This window comes from Sorex araneus, chromosome 2 (genome assembly GCF_027595985.1).
Source record: "Sorex araneus isolate mSorAra2 chromosome 2, mSorAra2.pri, whole genome shotgun sequence".
Taxonomy (NCBI): Eukaryota; Metazoa; Chordata; class Mammalia; order Eulipotyphla; family Soricidae; genus Sorex; species Sorex araneus.
This window is the reverse complement of record NC_073303.1, coordinates 206,955,868-206,968,893: the sequence shown is the minus strand read 5'-3', so window position 1 is coordinate 206,968,893 and position 13,026 is coordinate 206,955,868. Positions and strand designations below refer to the sequence as shown.

Below are 13,026 nucleotides of genomic sequence, written 5' to 3'. Positions count from 1 at the left end.
CAACCAGGACCCCAGAGGGCGGGGGATGAGAAAGGGTGGCCTGTTCCCAACTCCTTGAGGCCTGGAGTTTTCAGTTGTTGGGATTTTTTTTTCCTTTTGGGTCACACCTGGGTTTCTCCTGGCTCTGCACTCAGGAATCACTCCTGGCGGTGCTCAGGGGACCATATGGGATGCTGGGAATCGAACCCGGGTCGGCCGCGTGCAAGGCAAACACCCTCCCCGCTGTGCTCTCGCTCCAGCCCCTCTGTTGTTGGGGTCTTTAGAGAAAGAGGAGAGAACTTCAGTGCTCTCCGGCATCCGTGTTCCCCCACAACCAGCACTGCTGGGTGTCACCCGGGGGTCCCTATCAAACGTCAATCATTGAGCGTCATCCCAAGGTTCCCAAGAGCTTGGAGTCTAGGGACCCAGAGCCGACCCGCCGGCGTTGCAGGGAAGGGGGCGGAGGGCACCCTGGAGCAGGGAGTGGCCGGCAGGGCCGGGGCGGGGAGGGCTAAGGCCTGTGTCTGGCTCATCTTCGCCAGCCCACGGCTCCTGTTTCTCAACTCTGCCACCTGAGGCAGGTGACCCCCAGGGTGACGGACCTGGGCCTGGAGGGGGAGCAAAGACCCCGTCCGGTGACCTTCGGGGTCTTGCCTGCCAGGAGAGCCGGCCTGGCAGGCAGGACAGCGTCTGTGGTGCTGGCGGGACACGGTGGGCCTCGGGTGTGGGGGCTTGCAGGGGAGCCGGGGGCGGGGCCCTGCTGACGGGCGGGACCCCGTCTTCACAGGGTGTCTGGAGGAGAGCTCTTCGACTTCCTGGCCCAGAAGGAGTCGCTGAGTGAGGAGGAGGCCACCAGCTTCATCCAGCAGATCCTGGACGGGGTGGGCTACCTTCACGGCAAGAAGATCGCCCACTTCGACCTCAAGGTGAGTGGGGCACAGAGGGTGGGCCCAGCTGCTGCGGGGTACTGCCTCGCCCGACACAGGCAGGGTAGCACTGTCGCACTGTCGTCCCGTTGCTCATCGATGTGCTCGAGTGGGCACCAGTAACGTCTCCATGGTGAGACTTGTTGCTGTTTTTGGCATATCGAATACACCACGGGGAGCTTGGCAGGCTCTGCCATGTGGGCGGGATACTCTCGGTAGTTTGCTGGGCTCTCCGAGAGGGACAGAGGAATCGAACCCGGGTCAGCCGCATGCAAGGCAAACCCCCTACCTGCTGTGCTATCGCTCCAGCCCCACAGGCAGGGTGGAGCATCTAAAGAAGAGTCTTAGAGGGCTGGAGTGGATTGTACTGTGAGGGTGGGGGAGGGGAACAGGCGATTGCCCTGCATGCAGCCGACCTGCGTTAGATCCCTGGCGCCCGTAGGTCCCTGAGCACGACCAGGAGTGATCCCTGAGTGCAGAGCCGGGAGCAGCCCTGAGTGTGACAGGTGTGGTCCAAAAACTTTTTTAAAAAGCATGAAAAAAAAAAAAAAGCCAGAAACACGCTTCCCAGGGGCCCGTGTGAACTCTGGAAATAGAGCCAGAGCAGGAGCCTTCAGGGGGGGGGTCCGCGGGGCGCCCACCCTGCCAGCCTGCTCCTGCATGCCCGGGGTGGGGCCCAGGGCCCTCTGACTGCCCTTCTCACCCCCCGAAACTGAACCTGGGGCCTCCGGCCAGCTTGCGGTGAGCCATGTCTGGGTGGAGAGAGTCACCGGGAGGGCGTGACGCAAGCATGGTCAGCGTGGTGTCCCGGGGCAGCCAAGCTGAGCCTCCCCCGGTGACCCGCGGGCCGTGGAGGGTGGGGGTGGGGGCGGGGCTGTCACTTCTCTGTCCACAACTGTCTGTGCTGTGGCAGACACGGAGCCTGGGTGTTGCCGCATACACGACACCAGCGGGCACCCTGCCGGGGTCCAGGGCCTTATTCCCAGGGGGTCTGAAGGAATAAAGGGAAAGAACAACAGCTCTGAGTGGAGGGGATGTCTCCGTCCGACGGGGCTATCGGAGAAGGCTTCCTAGAAGAGGTGATGTTTGAGTTGCCTTTGGAAGGATTGGCAGGGGTTATCGTCCAAGGGCCAGAGGCCAGCAACGTACACGGGCCCGAACCAGCACCATGAAATGGGGGATGCACAGGCCGAGAGCGAGAGAGAGACAAGGGGCAATGCGGGGGGCACGGAGTGGTCAGACACCCGTAGATAGGATGCGCGAGACCAGAGGCCGCTATGGCTGTGGTGCAGAGACGAGGCCGCCTGCCCCTCTGGTCTGAGGAGGGGCCCCGAGCATGGGTCGGGGGCCCCAGGAGCGTACGGGGTACGGGGCGAGGGTGGGGGGGGCAGCGTGGGCAGCCCCTGAGCTCAGCCCACGTGCTGGTCGGGCCTGTGGGTGGCCCCGCCCGCAGCCTCCCTCTCCCTCGGGCCCGTCCCCCGCCGAGCGTCTCCGTCAGGAGCCTGACGAGTCGGCCGTGGGCACGAGCCCGCGTTGTCCCCACGCCCCGGCCAGGGAGTCGGCTCAGCCTGGCCCCGCTAGCCCCGTGCTCAGTCCCCCGACATCTGCCACCCAGCGTGGAAACTCGGCTGGGTGGCAAGGCTCCGTCTCGGCCTGTGACGCGCTTCCAGCCCCTGGGGGGAGGGTGACGGGGGACACGCAGGTGTGCGGGGGCGGGAGGCCCCGTGCGGCCCCACACGGCCCGTGGCCGGCTTGTCGCTCCGGAGACGGGGGACGGCTCCTGGGCAGAGCTGGGGCCTCCCGACTCGCCTCCTCGTCCCCTGACCCCCGTCTCTGCTTCTCCGCACGACGGGCCCACGTCTGGCCCTTCTCTCTGCGCCGTCCTCACCCCTACACGGCCACGCGGTGCTCCCCTTCCCGTCTGCAGCCTGCGGCCGCCCTGCTCACCCTCCAGTCCCGGGAGAGAGACCGGCTCCCCTCCTGGTCCCCAGGGAGGACCCTCGACAGACCTGCCCCCGGCTCTGCTAGGGCGTCCCTCCCTCTGAGTAGCTCCCGCCCTCCGCGGGCGCCTCTGTTTCGTGATGAGTAAAGGAGACCGCAGACGCCTCGGTCAGCGACGGTGCATGCATGGGCAGAGCCCGGCCCGTCACCGGGAAGCGGTGAGTGGACCGCAGCGGATTTCCGCTCCGTGCACAGACAGGTGTTGAGGTCTTGGACCGCAGGGGTAGAAGGACAAACACCAATGCGCTGTGGGTCTCCCAATTCTCACCACCCCTGTCCTGCGCCGTCTCTGGGACGTCTCTGGGGGACTGGGGAACAGCACTGGGGCTCTGAGCACTGCAGCAGAGAGCACCCTTCCGCCCGCACCTTGAGTTCAGCGGAGGCTGGGAGAGTCCTCGGTTTCCCCTTGGGCACCCTTCAGCTGGAAATCAGGAAATGGGGCTCGGGAGCCCCGCCCTGTACGTGAGTCCCAACACAAAGAAAGGCCTCATGGAGGGAGTTTGGTGTTTATTTGGGAGCTGGGCGTTTCTGTGGGGGGGGTGTGCCCCCACCCGTGCCAGCCTCCCCAGATCCCACACGTGGCCCTAGTTTGGCCCAGTGTGGAAACTCAGGAATGGGAGGTCATGCTCTGCTCAGACTTGTGTTTTAAAGACAAAAAGATTCAGCGAAAATAATTGAATGGCAGCGCAAGCAAGTCAGAACCCAGAACCTTGACGGCACTTTTATAAACAACGTTGAGAGCAATCAATTCCTGAGCAAGGTGCTCCCACACCCAAATTCCTCCGAGCCCCGGCCACCCTCGGAGTGGTTCTTGCTTCTTTGTTATCGAGTATAATTGACAGATTGAGTATGTGCCTTTCAGGTATGTTCATGATGCAATATCTGATTAATGCCGTGAAGTGATCACAACAACGGTTCTGGTTAACACCCAACAATACACGAAGTTGGAATTTATTTTTCCCATGGGGGCTTTTACTGAGGACAGAGATGTGCCCTTCCACCTGTTCATCAGGAAATGCATCTGCTTATCAAGCTTCCCTAAGACGGAAATTTCATATTTATAAGTCCTTTCTAGAGTACACATGTTTATTCTTGTTTAGCTCTCACTGCCGAGAGTATCCCGCCCGCATGGCAGAGCCTGGCAAGCTCCCCGTGTCGTATTCGATATGCCAAAAACAGTCACAAGTCTCACTGTGGAGACGTTACTGGTGCCCGCTCGAGCAAATCGATGAGCAACATGACGTTGCAACTCTCACTGCCATGGATGGAGGTGCAGGGTGTGGTTGCTGGTCACGTACAAAGCTTCTGGGAATCGGGAGGTTCAGTCACGCCTCCCGATGGCACCGGTGTGCAGGGAGAGGCTGAGGCCCAGCTGAGCCCAGAGGGGACACTAAGCTGGCGTTTCATTCATCAGGTTTTGTTCCACTGTGAACTGAGGGTAGATTCTTACTGCCTGGGCCTGGCGTATTCACACAGATAATTCAAGGGTGTGTACTATGCCATCACTTTACCTGTGCTTAGTAAGTATTTCCTCCTTTCATGTTTTCTTTTCTAAATAAGTTCTATCTTGCGCTCAGAATCCATTTCTGTTTTATTTAGTGCTAAGTGGCGAATGTGTGCGTGTGAACGTAGCATTTGCAAGGCTGAGGCTATTCCACACGAGCATCAGGAAGCGGGGAGACGTGGCAGAGATTGGTGGGGCAGACATCAGGGACTGGGAGGCCGTCACAGACCAGACTCGGGCTTCCTGGCAATGTGTTTCATCATGATGACCTTTAGAACCTTTAACCTTTAACCTTAAAAACACTGGAATGAACTGGAAGAAGAAATAATGGATGGTAGCCGGGACACCCTCCCTAGATTCAAGGTTTGGTGTGTCCACTTTACTCCGCACTTTTGCTTGGGGGGCTGCCCCCAGCAGTGTTCAGGGCGAACTCCTTTCTCTGTGCTCGGAGATCACTCTTGGTGTGGCTCAGGGGACCACATGGGGTGCAGGAAAACAAACCTAAATGGGTCACATTCAAGGCAGCCACCATGCCTGGTGTACTGTCTCTTCAGCCCCTACTTCTGCTTTTAAAGAAGGAAATTTGTGGGGCTGGAGCAATAGCACAGCGGGGAGGGCGTTTGCCTTGCATGCGGCCAACCCAGGTTAGATTCCCAGCATCCCATATGGTCCCCCCAGCACCGCCAGGGGTGATTCCTGAGTGCAGAGCCAGGAGTAACCCCTGTGCATCACCAGGTGTGACTCAAAAAGCAAAAGACAAAACAAAACAGAAAAAAAAGAAGAAAATTTGTGTTTGTATAAGAGCCATGTGTATGTATATGTGTGTATACACATGGTACAGGGGTTCAGATATTATTTGAAAGAAAGTGTAGCCATCTTTTTTTTAATTAATTAATTTTTTAATTTTTGGGTCACACCCAGTGATGCACAGGGGTCACTCCTGGCTCTGCACTCAGGAATTACTCCTGGCGGTGCTCAGGGGCCCATATGGGATGCTGGGAATCAAACCCAGGTTGGCCGCGTGCAAGGCAAACGCCCTACCCGCTGTGCTATTGTTCCAGCCCCGAGTCATTCTTTTTTGTTGTTGTTTTGGGGGCATACCCAACGATGCTCAGGGATTACTCCTGGCTCTGTGCTCAGGAACCATTCCTGGTGGTGCTCAGGGGACCATATGGGATGCTGGGAATCAAACTCAGGTCGGCTGCGTGCAAGGCAAATGCCCTACCCACTGTGCTATCACTCCAGCCCCTTTTTTTTGCTTTTTGGGTCACACCTGGTGATGCACAGGGGTTACTCCTGGCTCTGTACTCAGGAATCACTCCTGACGGTGCTCAGGGGACTATATGGGATGCTGGGAACCGAACTCGGGTCGGCTGCGTACAAGGTAAATGCCCTCCCTGCTGTGCTATCACTCCAGCCCTACTTCTTCATTTTTAATTATATTTAATAGTCTCTGTTGTTGTTCCGGGGTCATACTCGGCTGTCCTTGGGGGTGGGAGGGAACTAAGATGGGACCAGCCGCCCCCAGCGCCCCTGTGCACAGTTGAGCCCTGTGAGCACGTCCCCAGGCCTCCTCTAGGTGCATGTGGATTTTACCTCGGGGAGCCAGTCCCTTCTTCCCGACTCTGCCCCATGTGCGCACCCCGAGCTCCAGCACAGGGGTCTGTTTTCACTGGGAATCCGCGTATGCTGCAAAGGACTGTGTCTCCTTGACCCAGGCCTCAGCGACAGGGAAGGTCACTTAGTGCTACCTCCACAGGGTCTGTGGCCGTGATGCTGGGACTCGCACAAAAAATTGAGGCAATGCATTCCTTGGTGCTGGGAGTGGGTCAGGGCGGGTGCGGGCCTCGGTGGGGTGAGGGGCGGGGGGGGCGTGCATCTAGAGCTGGCTTGCTGCCAGGCACAGCCGGGCCCCCCGGCCGAGACAGCGAGTTGCGAGGTCACCTTGCAGCTGGGGACAGCTGGGGAAGGCGCCCATCGTCGGGAGGGCGAACAGAGGCTGGGTCGGGCCGAGGTCCCCTGGGACGAGGTGGGCGTGAGCTGGACAGCAGTGGGAGAGCCTTGACCAAACTAAGGCGAGGTGGACCCTGGGTCCTGGCCCAGGGAGACTCAGGTGTCAGCCACCGGCCCGAGACAGGGTGCTGTGACCGTGACCCCCTGCCCAAAGTGGCTTGACTGGTCGCTGGGGTAAGAGCCTAGTCTGCGATGGGGTCTCGGCTCCTGGCTGGCTTCCCCGCACAGCCCTGCTGAGCTGCTCACCTGCCCGGCCCAGGGAGGCCCTCGGTGGCCCCTGGCTGTGGCTCTGCTGCCCGCTCAGGCAGCTCCGCGGTGCCCGGGCAGTGCCGGGCGTGGATGGGCCGAGGTGGGCCCCGTGGGGGCGGCGGGAAGGAAGGCAGAGAGGGAGGCAGAGCGCCGGGCGGGTCTGTGAAAGCCTCATTCTCCCGCTGCGCAGGGGGCGGGGGTGGCGAGGGCCCGGGTGGGCCATGCGCCCCAGCCCGGGTCTCTGACTCCGGGAGCAGCCTTGCTGGCCGGGCAGTGCCCAACGTCCCCACAGACCTCGCCCAGGGGTCGCCCTGTGAGTGGCAGAGCCGGGCTTGGGAGCACACGTGAGCCTTGAGCCCCATCTTTCTGGAGGCCGGGACCCTGGGCCGACCCCGCAGGTGCTCCTGCACTTCGTCCTGTGCTGGCCCCTCTCTCCCCAGCCCTGCAGGCCCCGACACTCTCCCGGGCTGCTGAGGGCTCTTGGGGGGAGACTGGCTTCCGGGGGCACGGAGGACCCCGCCTGCCAGGTTCGGGTTCGGGGCGGTCCAAGGCAGGTTGGGCCTGTCCCCAGGCTGCCTGCTGGGCCCGCTGGCCGGGCACGAGTCTGCCCTCTGCTGGGCGGCGTGCAGGGCTGCGGGCTGGTGTGACCCTTCCCCAAGTGTGCTCCGGGCGGGCGTGCGAGAGAAGGGCTCGGTGCGAGAAAATCCGGAGGAAGGATGGAGGCGCAAGGGGGGTGGGCAGGGCGTGTGTGGGCCCGGGGGTGCGTCCAGGACACTCTGCACATGGCCCCTGCGTGTCCCTCCTGCCCAGGAGGGAGGCAGCATGTCCTGCGGGCCGGCCCAAAGGGGCCGGGCGCCCCCGTTAGGATGCCAGGTAGGGGCCAAGCACTGCAGGGGGGTCTGTGGGTGTGGGGGAGAATGGGAGCAGCGCTGTGCGGCAGGGAGGAGATGCAGGGGTGGAGCGGGTGTCCCTGGGGGCTGTGCCACCCCGGGGTGCGGCTGGGCAAGGCTGGACAGGGAGCTGTGTGCCCCACGTGCACGGAAGCGTTGTGCCCCCACCCTCACGCGTGTAGTCAGCTGGAGAGACACGCGAGCCCCGTCCGTGCAGCCCGACGACTCCGCGGCTAGGACACAGGACGCTGCCGCTCGTGCCAGCGGGCGGGGCCAGGGAGGGCCCTTCCCCGGGGGGCCAGGGGCGGCCGCTTCCACGCTGGTGGCACAGGGTCAAGGAGGAACAGAAACGGGTCCCCCAGGCCCGGCTGCGGCTCTGAGACCCAGCACGGTGGAAACTGATGGTTCCGGAGGAAAGGGGGAGGGCGAGAGGCCGCAGAGAGAGGTCCCGGGTGGGGAGGGTGCAGGGGTGTGGTGGCGGGCGCAGTGATGCTGGGAGAAGGCTGAAGCTGCACCCCCAGACTCTCCAGGGTTGCAGCTAATAAGCCAGTCAAGGGGCTGGGGGTGGGGGGGGGTGCACAGACCGCAGCTCCCCTCCCCTCCTGGCGCCACCTCGGGGGGCCGCAAATGCCAGCAGGGTGTCGGGTTTCTCTCAGAGATCTCTGAGCAGGATGTTGTGGCGGGCGCCCAGACGCAAGGGTCCCCACCGCACCGCCGTGACGCGCTGGGCAGGGCCGGCCTCGCTGAGCTCCTTCCTGTGTGAGCCCTGGCCCCGTGCCCGCACCTCCGGGGCGGGGAGCAGGGGCCACCGCAGGCCCCGAGTCCACACTGGGTGCCAGGCGCCCGGAGCCAGCCCACGTGGGTGCCCGCTCTCCCCGGGGTGGCGTCAGGCCTGCCTGGCTCGAGTCCAGCCGCCCGTGTCCAGCCGGATAGACCCAGCCTCACCTTCCCTCTGCGAGCTGGCACCGCGTGCGTGGAGGACAGCAGGCCCCGTGCCCAGCCCAGCGGGCAGCCCGAGGCAGGCGGGGGGCACGGCCTGCGGGTGGTCGGCGTGTGCCCAGAAGCCCCTCACCCTCCCTCCCTGCCGTCACCCCCACTGGTGGACAGAGCAGGGGTCACTCCCCCTGCACCCGCCTCTGTCCCCGTCCGCGTGGGCCGTGCAGGTGGGGTGAGATGCTTCTGCGAGGGACGGGGCTCGGCCCGGGGGCTCCCGGGTGCCCCGGATCTTGGCCTGCCGAAGGGGGGGCTCCCTCTGGGGTCTCTCCCGCCCACCAGCGTCCTGTCCCCCCTGCGACGGGCCCTGCTGGCCAGGCCCCAAGCTCACTTGCGGAGTAAAGAGAGGAGAGAGGGCCAGAGAGGAGAGAACAGGCGTCAGCCGTGCAGAAGCGGGGGGTTATTTTATTTTTATTGTCTGTTTGGGGGTCCCGCCTGGTGGTCCCGGGGCAGGGGGCCGTGCAGTGGACCCAGGCCTCCTGCGCCTGCGCTCAGGCCTTGAGTCCATCCGCCCAGCCTGGGTTTATTTATTTTTTTTCAAGCAGTTTTTTTAAGAGAGGGGCTCGGCGCCCGAGGCAGCTGGCCTGAGCGGGTGGGTGGGTGGGTGGGCGCGGGGTGGGTGGTGCCCAGACGCTGTCAGGAGAGCCACAGACTTAGCAAGCCGGGATCAGCCGGTGAAATGTCTTTCACTTGGCATGTTTCAGCATTTCTGTTTTTTTTTTTTTTAATTTTTTTTTCTTTTGGGGTCACACCCGGCGATGCTCAGGGGTCACTCCTGGCTCTGCACTCAGGAATTACCCCTGGTGGTGCTCAGGGGACCATATGGGATGCTGGGATTTGAACCTAGGTCGGCCGCGTGCAAGGCAAATGCCCTCCCCGCTGTGCTATCGCTCCAGCCCCCATGTTTCAGCATTTCTGTCCTGCTCATATTTTAGCTTAGTTTTGTTTGGTGGGGGTGGGCGGGGGGGGGGGGAAGTCACACCCTGTGATGCTCAGGGCTTACTCCTGGCTCTGTGCTCAGGAGTTACCCCTGGTGGGCTCGGGGACCTTATGGACACCAGGGATGGAGTCCAGGCTGGCCGTGTGCAAGGCGAACTCCCGGCCTGGCTTTCATTCCTCTCAAGGGTAGGAAAGTACAGCCCCCCACCCCAGCCCCCCAACAGTGAGGGTCGCAGCCATGGATGCTGGGCGTCCCTGGCTCCCAGACATTCCGAGCGGGGACGGAGCAGGAGAGGGGGCGACCCGGGCCAGGCAGCGAGGCGGGAGGCGGCTCAGCCCCTGCTCTGGCCTCAGCGGCAGCCCCAGGTGTATGAGCAGAGGGGACTGTCCAGGGGCTAGGCTGCCCAGGGGCTAGGCTGTCCAGCGTGGCTGGGCTGCACCTTGCAGGGTCGGGCTCAGCTCTGCCTGCCAAGGCGCAGATCAGTTCAGCAGGCGTGAGAGAGGAGCACTTGGTCCAGAGCATGTGTGTTGTCAACAGGAAGCGGTGGCCAAGAAGGGGTGACCAGGAGGACAAAGGTCACCATGCAGGTGTCAGCGGGGGCGGGGGACTGTACCCGCCACCCCCACTGGCTGTGGTTTGTGGCAGGAGATGCTGCTGTCTCCGCGTCCATTTCATAGATGCAAAGAGCGCACCACTCGACGGGGCTGCCACGGAGACAAAGGGCGAGGGCCCAGGGCTCCCGCCCTGCGACCGACCCACTGAGGCAGGCTGGGGGTCCTGGGCTCACCCACATTGCTGGGCCTATTGCTGAGCCCCTGGGAGAAGCTGTGGACACAAAGCCCAGAGGTTGTGCTGTTGTGGTTTCCCAAAAAAGAACAAACCCCACCCTAACCCCAAAGCAGGGCTTTAATTACCATCTTCTCTCTTCCCTCTCTCTCCTTCCCCCTCTCCCTCCCTCCCCCTCTCCTTCCCTCTCTTCCTCCCTCTTTCTCTTTCCCTCTCTCTCCCTCCTCCCTCTCCTTCCTTCTCTCCCTCTCTCTCCCTCTCCCTCTTCTTCTCCCTCCCTCTCTCCCTCTCTCTCCCTCTCTCTCTTCCTATCTCCCTCTCCCTCTTCCTCTCTCTCTTTCTCTCTCCCTCTCTCCTGTCCCCCTCTCTCCCTCTCCCTCTCTCTCCTTCTCTCTCCCTCTCTCCCTTCTCTCTTCTTCTCTCACCTCTCTCTCCCTCTCTCTCGCTCTCTCCCTCTCTCTCCCTCTCTCTCGCTCTCTCCCTCTCTCTCCCTCTCTCCTTCTCTCTCCCTCTCTTTCTCCCTCTCCCTCTCTCTTCTTCTCTCACCTCTCTCTCCCTCTCTCCCGCTCTCTCCCTCTCTCTCCTTTCTCCCTCTTTCCCTCTCTCCCTCCCTCTCTTCTCTCTTCCCCCTCTCTCCCCACTCTCTGTCTGTCTGTCTCTCTCCTTCTCTCTCTCCCCTCCTCCCCCCTTTTTTCTCCTCCTGTTCTCTAGCCAGAAAACATCATGCTGTTAGACAAGAGTAACCCCATCCCACACATCAAGCTGATCGACTTTGGCCTGGCCCACGAAATAGAAGATGGAGTTGAATTCAAGAACATCTTCGGGACGCCAGAATTTGTTGGTGAGTCTTGGGCCTATTTATCTTGTTAAGAATCTGGGGCCAAGCCCTGGAGGAGCCCAGGAGCAGCGCCTCTGTTTGCGGCTGCGGCTTCGGGCAGGAGCCCCAGTGGGGAGGGTGGGGAGGGTGGGGGGGGCGTGTCTTGGCGCCCCCAGCTGTGGCTGTGGGCTCTGGCCTGGGCCAGGCCCCTGCTGAGTCGGGGTGGAAGGCGTGGTCTTGGCTAATCCCGCGCTGAGTAGACCCCTCCGGCTTCAGAACTACTCGTCCTCTTGCATACCCGTGAACTGCAGCTTCTCTGGAGCAGTTTTTTTTTTTTTCTTTTTGGGTCACACCTGGCGATGCTCAGGGATTACTCCTGGCTCTGCACTCAGGAATTACCCCTGGCGGTGCTCAGGGGACCCTATGGGATGCTGGGAATCGAACCCGGGTCGGCCGTGTGCAAGGCAAATGCTCTACCTGCTGTGCTATTGCTCCAGCCCACTCTGGAGCAGTTTTTGATTCTCTGGAAAGAGAAATGGGAGCCACGTGCCAGGGGCCACCCGCACCCACCCCCCTCTCCTCCGAGCCCCCCGCCGTGTTCAGGAGGACCTGGCAGCTCTTTCCTCTGTTGTTTCGAGCATCTATGCCCTTGGCCCAGCCCTCCCCCCCCCCACAAACCAGGGGATTGGGCCACAGAGTACGGGGGTGTTGAAACAGCCCTGCAAGAGGGGAAGGAGTGAGGGCTGAAACCGCTGTCTGTGCCTTGGGGGCAACCGGGAGGAGCGCCCGGAACCCGAGCAAGTCTGAAACCCCGATGAAACCCCAAAGGCAGAGAGGGTCAAGGCCGCCCTGGGGGCCTGAAGCCCCGGAACCAGCTCTGAGCCCAGGAACCCGGGCAGGGACCTGCCTTCATGGCCGTCGTTGCTTTGCGTCTCTGCTGCCCTCTGAGGACCTTTGGTATTTCCCTGCCCAGTGCTCAGAGGAGCCAGTAGGTGGAGCTGAGCCCCAGGCCTGTGCTCGCGCCACCCTGGTGGGCCCTGCCAAGGCTCTGCCCCAGGAGCCCGGACAGCCGCGGGGGGCCATGCTGGGACCATCCCCCGAGTGCTCCATTCTGACGTGGGCCTGTGCGTGGGACCGGAGACCCAGGACGACGTCTTCCTTATGGCCAACAAGGCTGCTCTTCCCCCCATGCGACAGAGATTGGGGACGGGCACCTCACACTCACACTCACACACACACACTCACTCACACACTCACACTCACACACACACACACACTCACTCACACACACTCACACACTCACACACACACTCACTCACACACTCACACACACACACGCACATGTAAGCTGGTGACAGGAGCACACTGCCTCGTCCAAACTCCAAGAGAAGGTTCCCCACCCCCCATTTACACCTGTGGGAGAAATGGGTGTTTCTATTTCTCTTTCTGTTCCTACCAAGTGGTAGTAAAATCTTGGGCTGGAGCGATAGTGAGGTTAATTGGAGCGATAGCACAGCGGGGAGGGCGTTTGCCTTACATGCGGCCAACCCGGGTTTGATTCCTCCGTCCCTCTCAGAGAGCCTGGCAAGCTACCGAGAGTATCCCGCCCGCACGGCAGAGCCTGGCAAGCTCCCCGTGGCGTATTTGATATGCCAAACACAGTCACAACAAGTCTCACCATGGAGACGTTACTGGTGCCCGCTCGAGCACATCGATGAGCAACGGGATGACAGTGCTGCAATACTACCAAGTGTTAGTATCAGGAAAGGGAACGACTTGAAATTCCAAGACAGGCACAAAGGAGTCACAGGCAGGTCATGGAGGCGACCAGCTTCCCTGACACCACACTCTCTCGTCATGCAGTGCTCCCAGACGTGAGTGGGGCCGGGAGCTGGGGGAGACGGGGGGATGTGCGGGGCTCCCGTCTC

The 13,026-nt window shown here is 61.8% G+C and overlaps 1 protein-coding gene across 1 annotated transcript in view; it reads left to right on the top strand.

Moving 5' to 3' along the window:
• The first annotated feature begins 779 nt into the window (after positions 1-779).
• The window catches only part of DAPK2 (death associated protein kinase 2), a 28,746-nt gene continuing 16,499 nt past the window's right edge, over positions 780-13,026 (top strand). The window contains exons 1-2 of the mRNA XM_055127422.1: positions 780-905; positions 10,997-11,122. Of these exons, the coding sequence (XP_054983397.1) occupies positions 11,005-11,122 (118 nt within the window). The 5' untranslated portion in view covers positions 780-905; positions 10,997-11,004. The remainder of the gene's footprint in view (positions 906-10,996; positions 11,123-13,026) is intronic.